Below are 25,814 nucleotides of genomic sequence, written 5' to 3' on the forward strand. Positions count from 1 at the left end.
ATCAGCGGCAACAGCAGCTATGATCAATCCACTGCTGGATGAAGGTCTCCCCACTGTTGTCATCGCTCACGATCCAGTGATGTAACAATCCACCCAGCACCTGCACATTAACAGATTTCGTAGCTCCATCTCGAGTACATGTTCTATTACATGGCTACCTGTTCATGGCGATCGTGCCTTCCAGTGACATCTCCTGCCCAAGCCCGTTTACTTTTCTTTACAGTTTGTTTCTCTTCCTCCGATAAACTGTGTATATTCTGCAATTAATTTGTTCCTCTTTCTCTCAATATAAATCCACGCGTGCATCCCCCCCCCCATGAATCTTTGCGCACTTTTCAGTTTTTTTGTTCTACCTTTTTTTTTGGTTACCATGTTTACGAGCCACCGCTTACACAGAGTACAAACGCCTTTTTCATAGGGTACACACATTTTTTTTTATAGGGCACAGACAATTCATACATATGGTACATATATTTATGCAAAGCGTGTCTCTTATGATTTCATTAAACACAATTTCAATCACATAAACCTACAAAACATTACCGCGGAAACCTTTCTCTAGCAACCGAGATGGAGACGGGAAGGGAAACAATTTTCAATTTTTTTTTTTATCAATATCCAGCCAGATGGCTCAGCGGTAGACCAAAGGGATTGCAATTGGAAGGTTGCAAGTTAAATCCGAGTTAGGGCGTCCACATGTCATCCCTTCGAGGTTGATAAAATTAGTACCACCACTTAGTGGGGAAGTCAAAAGGAGTTGTCCCTCTAGTGATTCTTAACCTTGAGTGCAGCCTGCACCGTTTTGGTTCTCAGAAAGGGCATCTCGCACCCCCAGCGGGTGCATGCACCCCAGGTTAAGGACCACTGCTTTAGACACTCTACTCCCCCCACCCCGTCATCGGAATGTGGAATTTCCACCACTGGCTCTGTAAACAGTTGATGAGCACCGCCTGGGCTGCAGGAAATCCACTGATCTTCATTTTTTTTCACATCAATGGCGGTCATAGATCGCGCGATGAACCCGGCGACCCGAGTTCGATTTCCAACCGTGACAAAACATCTGTGGCGAGCGATATCTCAACTAGTCTCGGGCTAAACCTCCCCCCAACCTTTTCCTTATTCAATCCGCACTGACCAGCGTGGTGAAGTATGGTCAAACAACCCCAATGACGGGGACGGTATATGAAGAGATCTTCACTCAGCAGTGGACTGTGAATGACTAAACACACACACATTCACAAGGGGGTCCCTCAAACTCAGTTGATTTTTTCACGATGTAGGTTTCCCTTTTAAACCGATGGTACATCTGGATATAACGTCAGCTGTTGCAACGTTTGTAAATGTACCTCTCTGCATAGTTTGCAGCAGGAACCCGATGTAAGTATATCATATTCTTAAAACACGCTTCTCTACTGTACCCTAAGGTCTCAAGCATCAGTGGCTGACGAAAATGTGAACGTTACCGTATGATGACAAAGACAAGTTTTGTAGACCAAACAAATATCAGCTCCTGAATTGTTTTTTGCCGTTGTCAAGAAGCCCCCAGCACGTGGTAGCGAAACGTCGGACATCGGTTCGAACAACACAGGGCACAACCCGAAAAATGCATCGGAGATTTTTTTTTTATCCGCTCGTGTTTCCCATTCCAGATCAGCGGTTCTCACCCAGTCAGTCTTTCAGCCTTTCAGGGCTGTGCAGGCTGAGCCATGGGTACTGTGCAGGATAAGTTTACGTGCACGGGGAACGTCAGTGCCACGTTACAGCGACAAAACATGACACAACGTGAAACAAATGTCCTCACGAACACCGCTTTGACTATGCGTGGACATGTGACCTCTCTCTGTAGATGCCCTACCTGGGGAGGGGGGGCGGCGGATGACGGGGGCACGAGAACGAATAGTATTGATGGGGGGGGGGGCTGCCAAAACAAAGAGGTTGAGAACCACTGTGCTAAATGGAGCGTTATACATCGCAGGATAGTGAGCTATGACAACAGATGGCCAGGTCTTTCATTCAGCAGTGGATTAATCGTGGCTAATGATGCCGATAGGCGGAGGTCTCGTGTATACCACACGTAAGATGGCTAATGCCAGCAAAGAAAGTGTCCTTGCAAGGTCACCCTTCTTATTTCAGTTGAGATTGACACCCACGGCTCGATATTTGTTGCAGATGAACATTTTTGCTGCAACAATTTTATTTTAAGAGCGGTCTATTTCACAAATTTTTTTTTTGTTTACCGTCAATATTCACAGCCACGAAAACTAACGATTAAAAACAAATATTTCTCGCGTTCATCTTTAATCGTCAATATCTCACGATCTATGTGTGGCCTTTGACCCTTCTTCCGCATGTGCTCAATGTTGTGCCCCTTTTGGCGCATGGTCTGCATCCCACAATTGGCCTTCGTCATCATGAACAATTTCCACTGGGCCATAAGGCATTGATGCCTCCTGTTGGCCGTCTGTATAATAGCAAGACTCGGATTGCAAAGTGGAGATTTGACAACTCCGGTCGGGGTTTTGTGTACACGTATGTATGCGAATGTTGAACTTCTTTCACACACCGTGCTTATTGGAGGTGCGGGAGAAGGACAACAAACCAAACAGAAAAAGCCGTTCTAAAGAAATTAGTTCACAATCTAGATGTTTTGTTTTTAAAACACGTACGGCTCGCTTTGTCAGCCCACTGCTGGATGCTCGTGATCGTTGGTTCACCATACCTCACCATGCTGGTCAACATGGGTTGATGATGACGGAAAGCATAGACATGGAAACTTTAATAGAGTACAATAGACTTTACTGCACTGCCGTCTGACAGCAGATATTATGGATAACTCGACATCTCTCAACTGCCGAACAGATGAAAACAATGAAGGATAAGGGATGAATTCAGATGAAACGTTAATTGAGGTGAAGGAGCAGTGATTAGCACGCTGCTCCATGAAACCAGATACCCGAGTTCGATTTACAGTCATGGCTAACATCAGTGACGAAGTGATACCTGAAGAAGTGCTCGGCTTCTCCACCTTCACCGACTCACACTGAACGACACATTGTAGGGAGGCCTTCATTCACCATTCGATTGACACGGGACTGAATAAATATTTATATATTTTGTTGCGCAAGTAATTGAGAACTCGGAACGAACACCAGAAGACAATGTGACCATCAATCATCAGAGTTAAGCGAGCCTGCGGCTGTCAAATGAAGATTATACAAGAACGCACACACCGTGGCAACAAGACAAAACTCATCACGTGCTGAGGAGCCATGGCAAGGTCAAACTTAGGGATATCACCTGAGGTACAAAAACAAACCCAGAAGATAATGTGAAGAAAAAATAATGATAATAGGACAATACCGGGACAGGGGATAACTACATGTAAATGCATTGTCTTGAGCAGTTTATTCTTGCTATTATTATTAATGCAACTAACAAAAAACGGGACTCGTATCGTCCCAGGAAGACTGACATACATCAATGGGAAGCAGCTACCTCAACGAGAGGACGATCCTGTGAAAACCAGGGCAGGTGGCAACCGTCATAAAACCTGCCTCGAAGTTGCTGTGAGAATTACCTCAATGCCAAATAGGTATTTGGCCACGAGCCTGGTGAAAACGCTATTGATTTTGCGAGGCTGGCCGGCGGCTGCTTGCTAATGCCATGCTTGATTATCTTTGTAAGTACCCAATTCTATTGTGGGCCTCCAGGCCATTTGCATTTTGGTGGTGTAAACCGAATTGATCTTGTCAATGCATTTCCCACCTTGTGTTTAAACAGATTAAGCCATCTGAAACAATTTAATGCTAGATGCATTTCATTCATCCGTTTTTTTATCTCATACGGGTGTCAGTAGATCAAACTTGAACTTTAAACACATTTAATAAGTGACCCATTGCTCATTCGGTCCCTCGGCCAATGGCCCAAAATTGTTCTTAACGGTCCCACCCAGGGTGGCAAATGCAAACGATGTTTTCCTTGAACGATTTTACTTATAGATAACAAATATTTAATGATAGCATAACGCCGTTAAAGAAGGGTACCCCATTGTATATTTGATAGAGAATATACTTTTGGGGGTGGGGGGACGTGACAGGAAACATTCACTGAATATGAAAATAAATAGGAAGAGTGTTTATAAAACAGAGAGTATACGCGCTAAGCTTTCTGCCCATGGATACTGACAGCATTTGCCACCCCAGTGGTACTGACAAATCCCCATGGCTCATGGCCTAATTACAACCAGGGGACACATAGAATGCAATACAATCATTGGCTTATTATTTTTTTAAACCAAGCAGGTCCTCTCCATCCTATTTTCACTCATTATTATTATTATTTTGATATATATGTATATACTGTACTGTATATAGTAAAGGAATGTCTTTTTGGGCAGTGTACACCCGAAGGTCGTGCATTATTTCATTATTCTTGCAAGTGTAAACAAATTGTTCAGAAGTCAGCTTGACATTATAACTCTCACAATGCATACTTATAGGTGAGATTTTTTTAGAAACTTCCAGATGCAAGCATGACACCATGCGATTGCTATAAATATAAACACGTTTAATTCAGTGTTCGTATACAATCGGTACCACTGTGCAAGCTCTGCACGGATTCTCATAAAGTGAACATTCAACTTGTACCTACTTGGTCTATAAACCATCCTCTTGGAACTAAGGGTGCTTTATTTGCAAGCCGTGGAGCTTATTTTTTTTTAGCATAACTGGTATTTACTGAACAACTAAACAAAAAGCCTACGCAAATCTGGAAGTAGCACTTATGTCGGCCGCCTCTTGCAAATCTTGGCAACCATTTTGTTGAAAGTCGCCATCTTGAAATTCTACACAGGAACTTTTTAATTCACCTGAAGGGCTTGCGTCTATGGGCTTCCCAGATAAGCCGGCACCATCGGTCACCCTCTCTGCTGCCCTCAAGCCCGAGACACCGTCTGAATCTTGCCTGCTCAATTTCACCGACGGCAAGCCGTGTTCGGCAAAGTTCACCTTTCCAAAATCCTGACACTCTGCCCAGCTGCTCCGCTGGGGCCTGCCATCGCACGAGAATACCTCTTGCACCACCTGACCCTGCGGGTAACTTGCAGGCCTTAGTGCAGCCCCCCTCCGCCCCTCTCTCTTTGTAAACTCGATCACTCGTGGCTTGGCCACATCTGCGCCAACCACGAGTCTGTCTGCAGAGAACTTCTCCGCACTGCCCCACTTGTCTCCGTTCACTTCTTTACTTTTCGCCTCTTCATTGTCGCCACCAGAGAGACCACGCCCGTCGCTGTTCCCTTCATCGTGCCTAACTCTCACTCCATCGCAGTTCGCCGCAATATTTGGCACATCTACTCTGTCTGGCCCAAAGCCTTCATTGACCTCACCGGTTGTAGGTGGAGAGGCATTAAATGCTTCCAGTCTCCCTGGATCCAGCACGAGTGGCTTATTTCTTGAGCGCCCGACCAAGGGTTGCATCTCTTGCGGTTTATCCTCCAGCGTCTGCGCTTCGTGGTCAGGCGAATCCTTGGACGACATCTCCTTGTACAAGCTCACCAGCTTCTGCACGTCCAGGTGGTGCGGAGATCTGGAGACCTCTGCTTTGGACGACGCGACGTCCGAAGCCACACCCTTGGAGGTCTTCCACCGGCTCGGAGAGAAGTGGTTCAGCTCGTCGACGCTCACTCTCTCCTTGCAGCCGAGGTTCTTGGTGTCCTTCTCCACAACGACCACCGTCTCCAGCTCGGCGTTTCTCACAAAGGCCTCCTTGGTGTTCATCGAGACGATGCTGCCGTTGCGCTTGGCCCTCTCGAGTGCCTCGCGCCGCTTCACCGCCTTCTCCTGCCGCTTCTGCTCCTTGTAGAACTCGCTGAAGTTGTTCACAATAATAGGGATGGGCAGCGCAATAACGAGCACGCCCGCAATGCAGCACAGCCCGCCGATGATTTTGCCCAGTAATGTCATTGGGTAGATGTCGCCATAGCCCACAGTGGTCATGGTGATGGTCGCCCACCAGAAGGACGCCGGGATGCTATGGAACTTGGTATCCGGCTCGTCCTTCTCGGCGAAGAAGACGAGGCTGGAGAAGATCATGATCCCCATGGCGAGGAAGAGGATGAGGAGGCCCAGCTCGTTATAGCTCCTCCTGAGCGTGAAGCCCAGCGACTGCAGGCCCGTGGAGTGACGAGCCAGCTTGAGGATCCTCAAAATGCGCATGATGCGGAAGATCTGCACGACGCGCCGCACGTTCTGGAACTGCGAGACACCACGGCTCGATTCGGTGAGGAAGATGGTGATGTAGTATGGCAAGATGGCCATGAGGTCGATGACGTTGAGGGCGCCTTTGAAGAACTTCCACTTGTTGGGCGCCGACATGAAGCGCAGCAGGTACTCCATGGTGAACCAGGCGATGCACACGGCCTCCACCTGTGCCAGCTTCGGGTTGTCGACGATGTGCGAGAACTCGTCCTTGTGCTGCAGATCGGGCAGCGTGTTGAGAGACAGCGCAATGGTGGAGAGCACGATAAACAAGATGGACACAATGGCCATCCCCTGGGAAGGGAGTAGACGGAGGGACGTTCAGAGGAGGATGGGGATGAGATAAAGGAGGAGAGCGATAGGAAGGGTTTAAGTGGCGGGAGGGTGAAAGGTGCTTGAGAGTGAGTGTGGGGGCAGGGTGGTGAGGATGCAAGAAAAGGGGTAGGAGATGCAGGGTGGCAGGGAAACAAGAGAGGCAGAGAAATATCATCAAATATGCATTGAAATACAGACACACTGACGTACAGAGACAGAGAGATAACGGAAGAGAGACGTTGCTGTAAAGAGGCTTTCAGGTATACTAAATAAACAAGGATGAAATTCAAAACGTTAACACAGTTTAATTTGAGACTGGAACTACGCAAAAAAATGTATCAATGATCTCTTTCCGATTATTGAATTGCTAATTTTCTGTGAGCTGTGAATATTTTAAGGCAACAATCTTTCTTTTACACATCAACATGTTTGATGAAAACGACTTATTATTTCACCTCACCCATCCTTCTCAGATACATCAGAAAGAATATGAATTGTTGTTATGTGTCCCATGGCCCATAACTACTGACATCCCATCACTCCTCACAGCCTCTGTGGGTTATAACCATTCACTTCCCACCTCCCCGCCAGTGATTCAATAGTCATACTACGGTTGCGGTCCAATTGGCCTAATGTAGCGGCCTCTAGTAGCTGCAGAGGGTCTTATTATTAATGCCAGAATAAAGGTGCATGCTGAAAAAGCACAAGTTTCACACGACAAAGTAATGTTTGTTGCTTGAAACTTAAGGTTTTCCAGCCTGCACTCTTATTCGGTTACGATTATGGGATTATTACGACATTTATGGATGTGATTAGCATTTGCATTAGTATTGCTGATGATAGTGTTCTGATGAGTCTTAATTCTGACAAACCAGTCTATCACAGTTGTCGATCGCTGCTTTGCTGCTGCTATTAGTCGGTCACATTTGCTCATATTTATTGCGGGTGGCCTAAGACGAGAAGACCACAATGCACTTCTTCAGGCTGCGTGTGCTCTTTGCGCACGCCTACGTCCTTGTTGAAGCCGGTAAGCGTGAATATCAGTGGCGTGAGCGCAGTTGGTGAAACGGAAGCCAGTCATAATCTATTTTCCCCAGGTTATCGCTAAAGTGGCTTCTGAGGACAAGGTCGTCCTTTAAGATGATACTAATGCCTGAGCAGGTCATGAAAATGTCACCTGGGTGAGACAGATTGTAAAGCATCGGCCGGAGGGATTAGTATAATAACAAGTTGTAAGATACTTTACTTTTTGGACAGCCCACAGTCTTGAAACTACAAATATGCCAGCCAGTCACTCGCATATATACAAATAACATGTATATATTTTGAACTTTCTTTCGCATCGTACATATCCAACCGTGTTAATTGGAGGTGTGGAGGAAGGGCAACAAACTAAACACAAAAAGCAGTTCTAAAAACATGAGTTTTCAATCTACATTTAAAAGTGGATAGCTCCAGTGGCTTCCTAATATCGGAAGGAAGGGCATTCTAGATGGCCACAAGAAGAGCATCTGAAAGCATGCAATGCAGTGACCATCTTTGTTCGATGGCCAGCCAAAGACGAGTGTGTGTGCATACAACATTTCACCGACGGCGTTCTTCGGCTGCACGGGGAATCACAAACACATGATGTTCTAAACGTATGTGTAAATGCAGTGGCTGGGCATGGCATTGCGAGCCCTTTTTGCTTGACACAAGGATTTATTTGAGAGCTTATCGAGCTTGCGATCAATGGCTCATTACTGTCGCCATATAAACGTAAGAGGACGTCTATGATATATATACTGTAGCGTATAATAATGTTAAAATGTATTTGCAAAGGAAACGCATAATGACTCCGGAATGCATCGGACGACACTGCCCCCTACTGTCCACAATGCTTGCTAAACGCATGGTAGTCCGTCCATTCTAAGCACTTTCCAGGCTCAACCCCGCTTAGTATCCCTCCTCGAAACGGTATAAGTGGCATTTCCCGCACCTCAGATTAGCACGGTTGGCTAGGCACGGTGCGAAAGAAGTTCAACATACATACGATATACAGTATATACATACAAGAGGTTCAACATACACACATTGCTTTCAGAGTGGAGACAGAGGTTGGGGAAGACGAAGGAGATTTCCCAATACACACAGAGGGAACACCACATGGGGGAAGGTGCGTTCACCCTCTGGGTCGATGGAGGAAGTGCTAACCCCACCGAGGGGAGGCACAAACTCCAATTGTGATTTCGACCAGATTCCAACGCTCCTCGGAAATGATGATGATGACGATGATAATAAACTCAACGGGACACAGTAGTGCGAGCGGGCCTGGAAGGAGAGTTAGAGCAAATGATGCGTGCGAAAAAAAACGGTGATTTATAGACAGAAAGGGACTGTGGACTCATTGAGCGCTGCTGTCTGAAGTAATTTGGGCACATTTTCTTCTCTCAGGTCGGTGGTCTGACACAAGGCCGTGCGTGTTGTACGCGTTCATTGCTTCTAACTATCCAATGTAATTTATCTTTTTGGAAATGAGTTTAGGAATAAAGGGCACTCCAAACCGCTCTTGCTCAGCTCATTAAATGAATCGAGATCCCGTTTTACGTTCAATGGTTGCTCTTTAGATATATATGTCCCTCCAGTGCATGATTTCCTTCAATACATTGGCTTTTTGTCACCAATGTTATAATTCATAACAGATTTTTTTTTGGGTTAGGTCGCTTCAGTAACACGTCTGTATCATACACCCTCCTCCACCCGACGCAGCCTATTAGTAATGTTGTCACGTGATGAACAAAGTTGCCAATTCGTTCCTGCCTCAGCACCACCAGTGTGCTGGACAGCGATTCACAAGAGAAACGCCTCCCTGCCTCGCTTCATAGGTGTTTCAATAATTTCCTGAAGTTAAAATGACAATTGGTCGTGATAATGACTGTGTGCTCAGTGAATGTGGGATGGCTAAATATTTTCTATCTTTATATCTTCGGGACAAATTTTTGGCAGTTTAAAAAATTATGAAAAAATAACAATAAATTTTACCATTTCTAGCAAAAAGGTCCCATATATATACACGGCAAAACGGTCCCATAGATAGAAGTGAACGACCCGAGCTACAAGTGTGCTGATACTTGCATTGCTTTTGTGCTGTTCACCTTCTAGCGTACTCTGGTCTAACACTCGTGAGACAAGGCCATAAAGAAGGCTGTCTCTGGTATAGGAAAATCAATTTCAAAGACAATGCCATATATTATCAGAGCATGTCTGTTTGCATCTTTTGCAACAAGTACCGTTTGTGGTTAACACAGACTTGATGCCTTGCAAAGGGTATCTATTTGGCGTTTGATCATCTTAACACCTCCTGTTTTATTGCCAGATAGGCTAAAACCTATTCTTATTTTCTCTCTCGTTATGTTTACGCTGTCATGTCAAGCCTTTGTAGACTATGAAAAGGCGTTTCACCCCCTATGGAAAATTGATTTAGTCATCCGCGCTGTCAAAAAACGAGGCCTAAATAAATAAATAAAATTTTATTATAACAAAACGTCCACTGGAAAAGAACTGAAGAGATACGCTGGGGACGGCCAACCCCGTTCCCAGAAACATAGAAGAGGTTTTTTTTTCCCTTCGCAAAATGTACGCGTAGCAATGTAAACAATACACTGTATACAGAAAACAGAGCATGTATTAAAGACCCAACGAGTAGTTACGTCATCTATTAAGTGGCCAATAATAAATGCTTCGCAGTTACTTTAATACAGTGCGTGCACGTACAAAACACGATTACGCTAAAATGGAATGTATTTTAAGCATAAGTAAAGCACGTGTGTGTTTTCAGTTACATTAGCCCCGTGTAATTAAATTGGAATTTGCAGTCCGTTGCCAATCCAGTGCTGGATGAAGGCATGTCCATGCCGTGTCAGTCATGGGGGGCTGCTGTTTGACCGTACTTCACCACACCGGTAGAGTGCGTGATGACGAAACCGGGGGGGGGGGGAAGGGGTCAGGACGGCTTCATACATCAATCGCCTGCGCTATATTAGCCGTGGCCGGGAAATAAACTCAGGTTGCTAGCTTCAGAGTACACTAACCACTGTGCTCTCCCCCCACCACCGTATAACCGATAGCCATCATGATGAGATAACACTTCCTTTGAATGTCACAAATGAAAACGCGACAAACATATTTCCGTTTGCAGAAGACTCACAGAAGCTTGATACACTGCGGAGCTCCCGGATGGCGTTTCTCATGGAGCTCTCGCCACTGCTCACGTGACCCCGGGTGACCCCTTGGCCGCAATGCAAAGTAATAATAAGAATGTGAGAGCAGCTCTGGCCCATTAAACATTAATCGGCTATATTACAAGCCTCTGAATTATTGAACCGTCAATTATGTTTAACGTCCACACATTTTTTTTTATTTTTTTTTGACCAGAGCCACTTGGATATGTGTACGCAACAAAACGTAGCACTTTAAAGAGACCATTTAATCTTTTGATGATGGTGCACTTTCACCGAGGCATCTTAAACGGCTTTACACAGATGACTCGGGATTGGTAATTTAGCCCACGGAAAATGGGGGAACATGCCATTAGCAGGAGCTCAACAATTATTTCCAAAGAGGATCATTAGCGCGCCGCTTAGTGTCAAATGCGGACCAAGTGGCATCATTCTTTTCCTCTTCCAAAAGTCACAAAGTATTGGAATTTCCACTGGCACATCCGAGCTTAGCCAGTGGGTGCGGGGGCCTCTCACGGTACAGGTGACTATTTGCTGTTCTGAGCCAGAACCAAACCATGATAGGCTGGCCTCACAAGACCGTTGAACCTGGCTCAGGGACCAAGCAGGATTATGGACGCGTTCAGTTGCGTTTGAGGTCAGCCAGTATACCAGGAGGACGGACACGGCTACACTCTCGGCTCATTCATTGTGCGTGATGTTAGCGGCATGCCTTGGCGTCTAATGTAGGAAACCTAAATGAACTAAAACGAAACTATTTTTTTTTATTTTAACAGGTAAGGCCCACTGAGCTATACAGCTCTTTTTCAAAAGCGACCTGGCCACACATGACAACTCAACGAAGTGGCTTAACCTCATGTGGAAATGTATACTTTAAACGCATGTTTATTCTAAATGTGGAGGGGGGAAATTGGAGGACCCGGAGAGAGAGAGAACACGCAAACCCAAATATAGAGGCATCATCAAGGTCGGAATCGAACCCACGTGGCGGTGCCTCCTCAGCCGCACGCGTGGGTTGGCTTAGCACGGCCCCGGCGTGGCTCAGTTGTACAGTGGAAGAGAGGTGAATGTGGGCGATGTCGCGCAGCTGTCTCGTGATTTCCCTGCCAGCGGAGCTATCTTCAACAAGGTGGATTGCGCACGTCACTAACGTCTATTACACGAGGACAGGTGAAACTTCGTCAGGCTTGCCTTCTGGTTCGATTTTAAGGATGTCTTGTGGCACCTGCTGATTCATACGTTGGCAATGAGTCACTTTTTTTGACAAACGGCAATCTTGGGAGTAAGTAAGTTGTAAGAATAAAGAGTTGCAGGAATGGAAGGCGGAATGTTTCATCAAGTGCTAAACATGTCCAAGTGGATCAGACATATTATTATGCCTTTTCTCAACGATGATATCTGAGAGAATTAAAGAGCAATGAAGATTAGTAAGTAACCAAAGCAAGCCATATATGATGAATGGGATATCAAACGCCATATCTTGCCATCATTATTATGATCATCATCATCATCATCATTTCCCACTGTCTACTGCTAGATACACGTTATTTGTAAGAATAATATATATTATCCACAAAACATAATTATTGTGTGGTGGCATCATAATCCACATCTATAAGCTGCATACAGTTGCAATGAGGGCTGTGTGCTGGCTTGTTTATCATTTTAATCTGCTTTGAATAAGAAGGGCAATTGCCTGAAACGTCCCCCTGTTATATACAGGGTGGACCAAAAATTCAAGAACACATGGAGTTATTTAATATATTTTAACATCGTCATTAAAACATAGTATTGTTCATAATTGAAGTTGATATTGTATCTATTATCGTTTATATCTATTTTTGTTCTTGCTTTTCAGATGACATTTAAAAATGGAAAAGAAATTGACTCAAGACGAACGAGTTATATTTTTCTTTTTATGCATGCTAAAGAAGGCAGCTTTGTTCTTTAAAAAAAGTCCTAAACTTCAAAAGAGAACTCATGCATGCATTGATGTTAATGGAAGTCCGTTTTAACATTTTTTAAAATAAATAAAATAACCCAATGTGATTTGTTAAAATAAATATAATATCCCTCACGTGTCCTGACTTTTGGGCCACACTGTATGTGTTTCCTTTTAAGGCCACGGCCTTATTGACGAACGTATTTAGTTTAGTAACTGTATAGCTCTTTCATAACACGGTACACGTACGTTTACTCAGACTTCCGTAGATATAAAAAAAAACGTAATATTTTTCTTTTACCAGGTAAGGCCCACTGAGCTATAATATCTCTCTTTCAGAAGCAACCTGGCCACAAATGTGGAAATTTATATCACATACTCAAAGCGCATCTTGATTCTAAACGTGGAGGGAAAAACCGGAGGGCCCGGAGAAAAATGCACGCGACCACAGGGAGTGAGACACGCAAACTCCAAATATATAGCAGGCGTCAGGGTCGGCATCGAACCCACGACCTCCTGTATACCAGGTGAGGTAGTTCACATCTCGCCACCGTGGCACCCCATATAACTGGGTCCATGAACCTCAGCATGGCCCTTGGGTCAGTGACGCGGCCTAGCAGTGGCGTTCGCCGCCTGTTGCAGAGGTCCACGGTTCGAATCCAGTGGCCGCCCTAGTTAATAATCACAGTACTACCGTTTGCTTCTCTGTGGACATTAATGATCCCCTGACATCATTCATATGAGTAGGCCACTGTGTGCCCCCGTGAGGGTCCGAATTTGCCAAATTCGAAAAAATTACACCGCATTTTACTCAGTTGGGATTGTACCCATGGCAATCACCGCGCCCTACTGTGGCAGACTTGTTGTCCTTCCCCCGCACCTCCAACTATCGTGGGTGGCTACGTACGGTGCGAAAGAAGTTCCACATACATACAGACTAATGGCACGGATGACTTGCAATCCTGGTCTCTCGAGGTCTCACCTGGTTTAAACAAACTACACTTAAAACTCTACACAAAACATGTATGTTTACGTAATCAATGGGATGCCTTACGTTGTATATGGGAAACGTGTAAAAACCAACTAAAACTTGAAATCCAAGGCATAATTTGCATTGCACTTGCACTGCGCTGTTGTGTATGGTTACTTGCCACACTTACTGAAACCACAACGATTGCTGATGAAAAGCCAACGTTCTGTCCTGCTCAAGCACTGAGGCGGTGCTCATCTCCTGCTTACAGCCCTGAGCCAGAGGTGCAAATTCCACATTCCTATGGTAGGGGTGTTTCTAACCATAATGGGGTACCTATCGTATGAACTCCCAAAGGACGATTGGGCGAGTCAACCCCTTGACCAGGATTTGAAATCGCAACCTTCGGATCGCGAGCCGCTCGCTCTCGACCGCAGAGCCACCTAACGATTTGGTAGCAATTCCACATTTCTATGGCGGGGCTCAGTGCGCCGCAACAGAACGAACGAGTTGACAAGCGCTCGACAAGTAACCCAGCCGACAATGCGTCGCCGTGCCAGCACGGACACATCCGCACGGAGCTCGATCGTGAAATCTGCGTTGCGTCGAGAAAAACACGCGCGTGTGGACGTTCACTCGCACACAACAAGCTCACAAGGGGGGAGTGGCGGGCGGGGGGCCTTCCTTATGCGAGACAATATGGAATATCACGCGCGCGCACATTCACAGACACGCGAGATTGCCTTCCTCCGTTAATTATTAACGGACAAGCCAGATGTGCTGACAACATTAACAAGGTCAGCCTGTCCGTGGTTGGTTAGGGTGGGGCCACGGCGGGTGGAGGAGGGGGGTGTAGGAAAATGAGTGATATAACTTCAATCCATCCAAGTCGTAGAGAAAAATGTCATCTATATTGCACCTTAATGGGTCTTCGCCTACTGATACGTTAAGCATTAGCGTTCTCTTTGCAAAGGTCTCCCTTTGAAGAGTGATATCCCGCTGACAGATTACATAAGCAGGGCCGCGGGAGAGATGGTGACGGCACGAGGGGGGATTTCATCTAGCAGTAGACAAACCATTCACTGCGTTTTGATTTGAATAGAACTACAATTAATTTGTAGGCATCAAGCGACTCATTTGTTTCTCCAAAACGGAATTGTTTCTCAGCAACGGCTGCTCCTGGCATCGGCTCCTTTGATTTATAGTTTTTTTCACAGCAGCTCCCCCATTATGATTGTGATTGGACGGAATCTGTCACACCGAACTTTCAACTCAAAATGCATTAGCTGCGTCTTCAATACATTTGTATGACAAAATATCAAGGGCATTTACAATTTATATATTTATCCTGTAGAATATATATTTTGGAGAGATTGTAAGACGAAAAAATTCCATCCGATTTGAAAATAAATTTATTTGGAATCCCTCTCAATGGATGATGATGACAGTTTCTGTCAAAGATTACTCTTGCATTTTCTCCAGATGCTCTAGTTTCCTGAAAACATCTTAATATAGAGGACCACAGAGCTGAGGCAAAAGTATTGATGCCGGCTCACCGCCTGGCTGCAACCTTTCCCGCTCGCCTGCGATGCCTCCATCCTCCTCCTCGTTCTCTCTCCCTCTTTGAGAGCGAGCAAATACAGTGCAGTGGCCGCTCGTTACAGGTTGAAATTATCATTAATAAGTACACCCATGTCTCCAGTAGTGTGGCATTGGTTGGCATGGGCCCTGGTGCAAGGAATAACAAACCCACAATTTTGGCTGTTGCCTGATGAGGCTGGTTGTAATTACCGACGAAACGTCACGGCACTCGAATTGTAAATGTTGTCGTGGGTTTACTCTCCACGAGCTGAACTCGTTACTAATTGGCATGTTTTGTTAACGTGACACAACCTCCCTAACCGGCTGTGTCGGGCGGTAGCAGGTTTAACGGCACATTTATATTTTACTGCGATCTAACCCAAAAAAAAATCTATTATCGATAATATTGGCCGCAAGAGCCTATGTGTTAAAATAACATTCCCCCCACCCCTACCCACTCTTGTCCGTGGGACACGGTGCAGCCTCACCGCCTGCACACTCGATTGCTATGCGCTCCTGCATGTCTCCTTGGATTTACATATTCTGGCCGTCACTATGTGACTGTACCCTCATACACCTCGCATATGGTTCTCAATAGAACATGACTTGTCTAATTCATGAAGCGACAATACAGCACTCATTCATGGTGTCACTGGGGATACTGCCATTAAAGAAGAAATCATTCAACTTCCTGGGCCCGAGGCGTCTAAAAATCCTTTTCATATATATGTATGAAAAGGTATACAAACAATCCAGGAGATGGACATACGACGACATACAGCAATTGTTTTTCTTGAATAAATCTCTGAGGACCTTTGAGTGTGATTTTCTTGCATGCGTGTGTTATTTCCAAGAATTCCCAATTTCCTCCCAACAAGCCAAATCACTCATTCATGGAATTAGCCAAGCGTCCCAAATGCAGAGGACTCTCATGAAGAATTCAGTGAGACTCATTGAGACTTCCCTGGATATATAGAGGATATTATTCCTATCATTATAAATACAACGTGGATGTACTGGGACTGTCCCAGCCCAAACCAGGACACTTGGTAGGTTGAGACAAAGAAAATCCCTTTGATATGCGGTCCTATGTGTTGCTTGCGCCTACTGGACAAGTGTGAAAAAAGAGCTTCATAGCTCATCGGATTTCCTCCAGGATAAATAAAGATTCTGATTTGCTCCGCATCCTGGGGAGCTTCTTCAGCAACTCAACTGGGCAGCTCATTTCCTCCCTCGATTGTACCGCATCGCCAGATTACGTTGCTGAATAATAAGTTCCCCGCGCGCGGAGTTAAACGTCAGACATCGTGTTGGAACAACACGCAGGGGACAACCCGAAAACTCATCTGAGAGCCACAGAGCTCTACACGGGAGGAACAAGCAAACTACGGTCATCCTCACAGCGGCTTTTTGCTAACCATCTAATGAAGATGGTCACTGCATCGCGAGCCTTCAGATGCACTTCTGCGGTCGTCCGGAAGGCTCTTACTTCCGACATTAGGAAGCCACTGGGAGATATGCACTTTTGTGTTCAGTTTATTGTCCTTCCCCCGCACCTCCAATTAGCAAGGTTGGCTCCGTACGGTGCGAAATAAGTTCAACAACATACATAACAATATACATACAACATACACCGTTCATGGGACCATTTTTTTGCCAGTATTAAGATAAAAGGGAAGAAAAAGTCTTTATCCTTTCTGTAAATAAAACAGGTGTTACAATGTTCAAACACCAAATAATCTTTCGTACGGCTAATTTAGATGCAGAGCAACAACTACAATTTCACATTCAGGTGGTCAAGCCAGATAACCACGTCAGGAGCAGCGGAGTGTACCGCTGTGATGTCTCCTTCGTATTTGTGGATTGTGCATTGCATCCTTACACGTTGTTAAGGCCTGTTCTGGATGACCACAGTCGCACCATTGGAAAGTTGAAATTTTCCATTCGTGTGTCAGGTATCTGCATCTGCCACGATTTGCGCAGCAGATGCGGTTTAGGGTGGACCACGAGCTTCGTGGAAGACACCAAGCAAGATGCCCGTGACGAGGTCTCACCGAATCTGCATTAACCACACATCTAGCTCGCGGTAAAACACGCGAAAGCAAACCGTCGCTCTGAAAACATTCGCTCACCTTGGCTGCGAGCGAGGAGTTTGGGTTTTCGAGCAGCTCCCAGAGCTTACGCCTCTTGTCGGCGCAGCACGTGCCCTCGAACTCGTCGCCCTCGCGCTCCCGGGCGCTCTCCGCCTCGCGCCGCAGCTCCTCGCTCATCTGCTCCTTCTTCTGGTGGTAGCGCGCCTGGCAGCATGTCTCCAGGTAGATCTCGTCCACGCCCCAGTAGTCGAGCTCCTGGCCGAAGGACAGCGCGCACATCTCCTCGCTCATGTGCAGGCGGCCCGTACGGTAGAAGTTGAGCACCGACGCGAAGGCGCCTGGGTGCCGATCGAAGAAGTATTCGTTGTCGGTGATGCTGTAGTCGTCGCACAGCTCCGAGAGGGCGCCGTGGGTGTTGGTGGCGTGGAGGCGACCCAGCCGGGTACGCGGCAGCCTCTCGAGCGTGCGCCACAGGACCTCGTGGACGAGGCCGCCCACGTTGAGGCGCACGCGACGCGCGGCCGCCTTGGAGCGAGCGATCTCGGCCGGGTCCGGTGGGGCGCCCGGCGACTTTGGGGAGGACCGCGACGAGGTTCCCTTGCGATTCAGGTTCCACAGTTTGAAGTTCTTGGCCGGCGATGCGCCGGCCGACTTGCTGACCTCCATGGCGTCGGAATGGTGTGGGTGGCCGTGATGGACGGTGGAGGTGGTGGGGGGAGGGGGGTAAGATGTTCTACGGGGATCGGGCGGCCTCCAGCGAGGAGCAGAGGACTCGGGATCGCGTCTTCAGAGGGAGTCTGAGAAAGAATAAAAATGGGCGCAACACATCGTTTGTTATGATCGTCAACAACGACGACGCCGTTGTTGTCATTCTCGTTATGAACATGTCCAGCGGCGTAGCTATCCAGCGTGCAGGGGGTGTTGCAACTGTACCGGGGGCGCACAAGTCGCAGGGACTCGGGCACCTGGCTACAAAGAGGGCAGGAATTGTGGACAGGGTGCCGCGCGTGATCATGAATTTCCACTCGGGGCCCATGCCAACCACACTGCACCACTCACCGTATCGCAATCATCTTAGTCAATGGTGATTAAAATGCAACCCCTTCTTCTCGCAGGTGAGGTAAGTTTAGTACATGTCCAGACATTGGGCAGATTCATAACAAGATGTTAAAGTACCTGTAACCCATTACATTCCACAACTGCGCGCCTATTAATATTTAATGATCCAAAAACAATACAATACAAAGGCCCAAACAATGAAATGCTCTGAAATGTAAGGGGATTGAATTCCCCGTACAGCCTTCAGTCAGTGTGAATAGAGAAGTTGTCAGACTCTAAACTCACTCTTTGCATTTCACGTTACGCCAGACAAACGAGAACAATTGTCCACCAGTGATTGTGATCTAATTTCAATTGCGTACGAAGGATTCACATTCAGAGTTTTATAATGCAATTTCTTGCGGCGAAAATACCGTAAATTTTTGTTATTTTATCATATCCCGTTTTTATTTGAAAGTAGTGGCGTTCAGCGTTACAGGGCCAAAAATCACGCCGCACTCAGCCACACAGATTGGCGATGGCTAACGGCACACGCACTCAACAGCAGGCAGCAGAAAGCAACGTCGGGCTTTGGATAACATCTGATAGACGGCGGGCTAATGCGTGTGAGATACAGTATTGTATTTGAATATTTATTTTAAACAAAATCGCAATTTAAACAACGCAACAATAACCACGACGCAGCTTGCACAACTGAGGCTGGGAATGTCCGATTAGGTTTACAGGAGTTTATGAAATTAAAGGCCAAACAGAAAATCAATTAGATTTATTGAGATTAAAAGGGAAGTCAGTGGCGCGCGTGAACATGTCGCAGCTAGAGATGCGGCCTCAGGATGAAACGTGAATTTTAGCCGTGTAGGATTTTGTTTTGTTTATTTAACTCAGCGTCTATATGTCCCAGAGATTGCACAAATGCAAGAAGAAAAACAATTACAAGGAAACTTAATCGCTGCAACGGTTAGATAAGACCGCGAGTGCAGCGCACAGGCTGTGAAAGGTGATGATCCACTTAGGCCAGACTAATGCGGCTGTGAACGCAAGGTTCTCGAAACACCCATTTACGGTTTGTGCGTTGACATGCTTATGTTGAAATTGAATGTGACACCCAGGCACTTTGAAAGAATACATTGGGGGAATGTGTAACCAGAAAGTGCCCAATTAGTAAATTAAGGAGTTCAGCAAAAAAATCCATAGTTCTTGCACTGTATTTCAATGTCCCAGTGTCTTTGTTCTCCGCCTTCACCAACCTGTGTGGTGAAGTATGGTCAAATTCCCACATGGTGTGGGGAGGCCCTCAGTGAGCAGTCCATTGGCAAAAGGACTGTATGCGAACATGTTAGTGGACTTACTTATTTGGTAAATTGCCCAATCGTAAAAATAGGCGATTGTTTGTTGTGATAGCGATGAGTCAAGGAACATTGAAGTTTGTGCTCTCCGGTTGCTGGGTTAAAAGTGAGCAATGTCCTTGCCCAATCCTGGCCAGCCATCTCAAAATTTCAACAAACAACCGTGCTAAATATACGCTGGAAATTAAACATGTCTTTGGCGTTTTGGTTGCGTCGCCTCCATATACGCACAATGACAAGGCCTGAACAGACGAGCGTGGATTCCCAAATGATTTTGGCACCCGCACAACTCCAAAAATTACGCATTGTTCTTTGCAGTTGAGCGCGTTAAAAAATAATTAACACATTAAAACTGCTGGACGTAATTACACCTTTGAGATAATCAACAGTTTTTTGACAAGTCAAAACAAGAAGCACTTCCACCGACGGCGAGGGACAACTGACGAATAAGGAGGGAGACAACTAAAACAGTGCCGAAGATGAGAGAAAGAAATTGAGGCAGAAATATTAGGGAAATGAAGACCACGGAGCGAGTTATGGATATGTATGTGGAACTTCTTGTGCACCGTACGCAGTCAACCGTGCTAATGGGAGGTGGATATGAATGTGGAAACAAATGAAAAATAACGGTTGTGACTTTCTAACCAAATGAATATTTCTCTTTACTCAAAACATTGTCAAACATCACGCTCTACGGTGGGAGTACCGCATGTTTTTTCGGCTTTATCTGACGTATCCCCGCACCTCCAATTAGCACGGTTGGCTACGTACGGTGCGAAAGAAGTTCAAAATGCGTACGTATCGCTCCGTGTGCTGGGAGCTTTTCCGAACGCCTCCCATGTCCAGAAATGCATTAAGTTCTGAACACCGGAAAGCTACAACATAGCACAACCGTGGAAACCTATGCGGCTTTTATCACACCATTCTGGGGCCCTTTCCTAGATCGTTAAGATGCGAGATAATCGTTTTGAGCTTATCCCTGTTCCTCCAAAGACACAACAGATTTACATCCCACTCACAAAACTGCTTTACCAACTACGGTGCGTCAAAAGCCAAATTACGAACGTTAACCCCGCCATCTCATTAAACATACAAGTTATATGTGCCTCGGCTTAAAAACATAAATATTGTTTCCATGACCTCTGGAGTATTTAGGAATGCCCCTGTCCCATCGGAGGTCATTAGCCCGTGGTGAAAATTAAAATGGTAATGACCAGACTCAAGGCCATTTTTGGAAGAAGAAAAAAACAGTTTGCCAAATTTTTTCAAAATAAGATTCGATTTGTCATTGACTGGTAATGATGCAATTTTTGGTAATCTGGGCTCCTAAAATGCATTGCAAATAATAACACTGTAAAACAAATCTAGTTTACTTAAGATGGCTATCATAGGTACAGTACTCTACATATATATTCCTTCTCGACCCTGGTGTTCACAGTCATCATCCGGTATTCAGCAAAAAAAAACCGCTTACACCTAAAATATTGCAAGTGCTTAAGATACTAACAGAAAACCTTTTTTTAATATTAATTAAACAAGCAGGCAACAAAGATACTTCACCCCACCAATTACAGGGCTACCACCTTTGCCCATAACCCTTTAATGAAACGTGACGCACGTTCACCTGCTGCTCACCGGTTAAAAAGTGAAACCAGCACTGTAGACACAGAACCGGCGAGCGGTGTTTGGTTACGACGGCGCACATCCGAGAGGAGGAGGAGGGGCGGCTCGTAAAGTCTGCGCAGGCAAAGAAGCCGCTCGCTCACCTGATCCGACATCACGACCAGCGGCACCGCAGGGCAGCCGACATCCTTGTCCGTGCGCGCGTCTCTCCATCGTGCACGCTTGCCCCACGTGTCCGCCTCTCCGTGTGCGCGTGTGCGTGCGTGCGTCTCAAACTATGCAAATGTGTTCTTCCCACTCAGCCTGGCTCTCTGCGACGTGCTGTACGTGTTGTCTAAGTCTTTGGCCTTAATATGCACGTGCCAACTACACACTTGTTTGTCCCGACAGTCTGCTTAGGCTTAGACGGGGGGGGCGGGCGGGGGGGGGGTCTTTGTAGGAATCTCTCCCTTTCCCACTTTACTGTCGGTCGATGTGCATGTCTGACTCCCCGGGGCGACGCATCTGCTGTTGTATTCCACGCACACCTGCCTCACCTGCTCGGAGTGCTCCTCTCATTGTCCCGGTAACACACGCAATGCCCTCATTTATTCGGTTCACTTTCTCATCACCGTCTCCCTTCATCTATTTCGGGCAGCCGGTGCACATATCTCTCACTGTCGCCGCATCGATGCGTCTCTCTCTCTCTGCTTGTTAACGACGTGTCCGTCAATACAACGCTCCCGATTTCCCGCTGCGTATTAAGAGTCGTCTTGTTTGTTATACGGATGCCCACCTGTACATTTCTGCATCTGTGTCCTAATCGATATCTATGTCTGGTCACTCATGCGGGTATTAATGATCAATTGTGTAATCTCGTTTTGGTCAGTTCACCCCCCCCCCTACAACCTGTCTCTCTCGCCTCTCTGCTCGTCCATGTGCGCCAGCGCCTCTCTAAATCTGTCTCTCTCTGCAGCGTCAAACGCCGTCTCACTCCACAGTCCGTCCGCCCGTCTCTACGTGCATCGCTCTCCGTCCGTGCTTGCCCGTCCGTCCAGCGCCTTCTCGAGCCCTCTCGTCAGCGTCTCTCTCTCGTCTGTCTGTCTCCCTGTCTCTCTCTCTCTCTCCCCCGTCTTTCCCTGGTGTGTCTACTGCGCCGCCGTGCTACATCCGACGTCGGCGCGCCGTGCTGTGTCTCTCCCCCGCCCGGTGCCGTGTGGCGAGGAGAGCGCACCGTGCCGAGGGAGAGAGGGTGTAGGGGGAGAGAGGGGGGGGGGACAGGGGTCACAACTTTCTCTCCAGCTCCTCCTCCTCTCTATCGCTCTGCCTAAATCCCTTCCTTTCCTTTCCGACTTTACTCTAATCACCCCGGACGGCGCATCTGCCACGCGTATTTCACGTCTCCTATTTTTTTTTTGGGCGGCAGGGTGGCACTTTCGTCGGAAGGGCCTGGGTTCAATTATTGTCTTGTATGTTTCCGACCCAGTTCTGCGTGGGTCTCCTCAGGGTTATCCAGCGTTTCCCCCCCATCAGCTAAACATATAGATAATGTCCTTGAATTGGCGTTGGCCAAATTTCTTAAGGTTGAAAAAGAATGGCACGGAAGTCTGCGTAGATTTCCCGGGTAAATCAGTTATTTTTTATTTTGTTTACTGCTCAAACAGGTCCATGGCTCAAGCTCTTTCTATCCCACCTGATGTCGCTCCCCCCCCCTCTCTCCAGCTCGTAACACCGCAGTTCACCATGGGTCTGAGCCCATGGCTGTAGATGAGACAGTTGAGTTGTCTTCCTTTTTGCATTTCCCGACAGTGTCGTGCTAGGTGACACCATCACTGCATGCCGACTAAGGTCATCCTCCCAAGGACAAGGACTGCATTAAGTCTGGTAAAATTCAAGTCAATGCATCTCCCCGTTCCAATGAGCAACGGAGACACCGCACGTGTCTCTGTTGGTGGGCCTCAGTCATTTGTGGGTCCTCAGCCATTGATGGAAATTCCACATTGCCACGGCTGGGCTCAGGCTCTCCATATGACCACCAGTCGTCTATTGGCAGTGTATGAGCGTTGCTGGAGAGGGAATATTGAAATGCTACACACTGCGCTAGGGCTAAACTGGAAGTTGAGGGTTGCGCCCTGCACACCGCAAGCACACCGCAGGGGACGTGTGCACGGCGTTTGTGCGTATCGGTTGCATGTAACTTGCGTACAATTTGCAGGTTACACACACACACGGTTTGTGAGGACTGCTGCACAAATCCGCAAGCAATCTCGCACGGGGCAGCGCGTAACCCGATGTACGGATTCGGTGAACAAACAAATGAATTCGCGAATGAATTAATAGTCCACGCGAGAATGGAGGAATGAATTAACGAACGAATTCATCAATTACACTTCCAACGATTTCGTGGGTAAACAGGAGAATTTATGGGATAAATAACGAATTCATGAATGCCTGAACGAATGAATGTATCCATACCCGAACAAACCAATGCATTAAAATGTTACGTGGTGTCTCTGAGCGATATATACATGGCATATAAAATATTTAGACGTCCATGAGACACCCTGGCAGAGGCTCTGCCTCGCCGGGGGGGGGGGGGGGGTGTAACTGGGCCAGATATTTAGTTATTGATCCTCGCTGGGATAATCGTCGGGGCGCTGCAGTTGACACTTCCCATGGCGATTACAACGGTCTGCGGTTTGTGACACGCTGCTTTACGGAACAAATTATCAAACAAATTGTAATCAGCTGGCTCGCAGTGAGGCACAGGGCGAAGCAGTCTTGCCCAACAGAAACTAAAGTTCGCATTAAATCGTGAAATAATGCGTTAATGACAAATAAAATAAAAAAAACTGCAATTTTTTTTTTGGGGGGGGGGGGGGAGAAACCAGATATTGATGGTTTGGTGAACAGGATTCTTCATCAAGGTTTTACCTTGGCGACAATGGCGGAGCCAGGATTTTCAGGTAGGGGGGCAAACCCCTCCAGCAATGAAAAATGATAGGAGTTGTTAGTAAGTAAGGACTTGTCCCTTGCTTCTTATTCGACGCGTGTGCGGCGATGGCACAGCCATCGATCGAGGGTCGAATTCGAACCGCGTTGTGTGATCGGCATCGCGCTCGGTAAAGGTGTTTGCCTTCAGGGAAGTCGTGTGGACTGTATACGTAACTGCGCACAATTCTGTGAGTCACCTATAACTGCTTTGCCATTACTTATTGCCAATTATGGACTCAGACTATTGTCCTATCATCTCATAGAGTCCCTGGCACATAATAATCTGCTACACAGTGGCAGTGGGAGTCGCAAATTGCCGATTTATTACTAATAAACCCCAATGATCCGATCGAAATTAGGGATTTCGATCGGATCATTGAGGAGAGGGGCACGTGCCACCCCCCTCCCCCCACTGGCTCCGCCAGTGCCTCAGAGAGTGAAAAAGGTGACTATTATATACATGGGGGAGTGGTGCCGGAGTGGTTAATGCACTGCACTATGAACCCCGGCAACCGAAGTCCGATTCCCGGTCACATCTAGCATCGGTGACGGTGATTTCTGAACCGGTTCTGGGTCACCCCACACCCCCCCCTCCCTTCACCAACCAGCACTGACCAGCGCGGAGAATTTTGGGGCAAACAATCCCCGTGACCGAGACGGCACGTGGAAGCCTTCATCCAGCAGTGGACTGATAAAGGTAGGAAACATTATTTAATATTGGAGGTGCTGTGCACCACAGGGAAGAGGATGGCCAGATGCATCTCGGGGACCACAAGACGGGATGGGATCAGTCATGAAGAGACGAGGGTGAAGGCAAGAGTGCCGGTACCCATCTCAGACAAGCTGAAAGAACGTTTGACTCCAACGGCTAGGGCAGGGGTCGGCAATCTGAGACTACGGAGCCGCATGCAGCTCTTTGAGGGCTGCTTCGTGACGTCATTTACTTGTTAAAACCCCCGTCTCGTATTCACACGCATTGCAGCTCTTGAAATATAGATACATGTTTTTTTTGTAACGAAGTAAAACAGAAATTAGATTCGAAGCTTTCGTGACTGCAGGAACTACTCTTTGGTTCTTTCGGTAAAGTCACGTAGAAAATCTGATCAAATAATAATAGAATACGACGTTTCGGTTGCAACACAAGCAACCATCATCAGGTAAGAATGAATGATGAAACACAGACACGGAAACAACATAGGCAAACACACATGCAGAGAGAGAGGCACACACTTAGTGTGTGTCTCGCTCGGTGTGTCTTTGTGTGTGCCTCTCTCTGCATGTGTCTGCCTATGTTGCTTCCGTGTCTGTGTTTCATCATTCATTCTTACCTGATGATGATTGTTGGTGTTGCGACCGAAACATCGTATTCTATTATTATTTGATTTTATTTTCTACGTGACTTGACCGAAAGAACCAAAGAGAATAAAAAAAACAATCTGGC

General features: G+C 46.7%; 1 protein-coding gene across 2 annotated transcripts; it reads right to left on the reverse strand.

Annotated features, from left to right (window-relative positions):
• Positions 1 to 538: 538 nt before the first annotated feature.
• LOC144940685 (potassium voltage-gated channel subfamily B member 1-like) lies at positions 539 to 22,581 on the reverse strand. Of its 2 annotated transcripts, none has more exons than XM_078866995.1 (3): positions 21,544 to 22,581; positions 17,412 to 18,169; positions 539 to 6,470 (listed from the first exon to the last, which is right to left on the reverse strand). In XM_078866995.1, the coding sequence occupies exons 2-3, from the start codon at positions 18,036 to 18,038 to the stop codon at positions 4,758 to 4,760; spliced, it is 2,340 nt and encodes a 779-aa protein (XP_078723121.1). In that variant the 5' UTR covers positions 18,039 to 18,169; positions 21,544 to 22,581; the 3' UTR covers positions 539 to 4,757. The 2 variants fall into 2 exon arrangements, with proteins under 2 accessions (XP_078723121.1, XP_078723120.1); XM_078866994.1 differs by having other exon boundaries at positions 539 to 6,548.
• Between the last annotated feature and the right edge of the window lie 3,233 nt (positions 22,582 to 25,814).

Source organism: Lampetra fluviatilis, chromosome 23 (assembly GCF_964198595.1).
Source record: "Lampetra fluviatilis chromosome 23, kcLamFluv1.1, whole genome shotgun sequence".
Taxonomy (NCBI): domain Eukaryota; kingdom Metazoa; phylum Chordata; class Hyperoartia; order Petromyzontiformes; family Petromyzontidae; genus Lampetra; species Lampetra fluviatilis.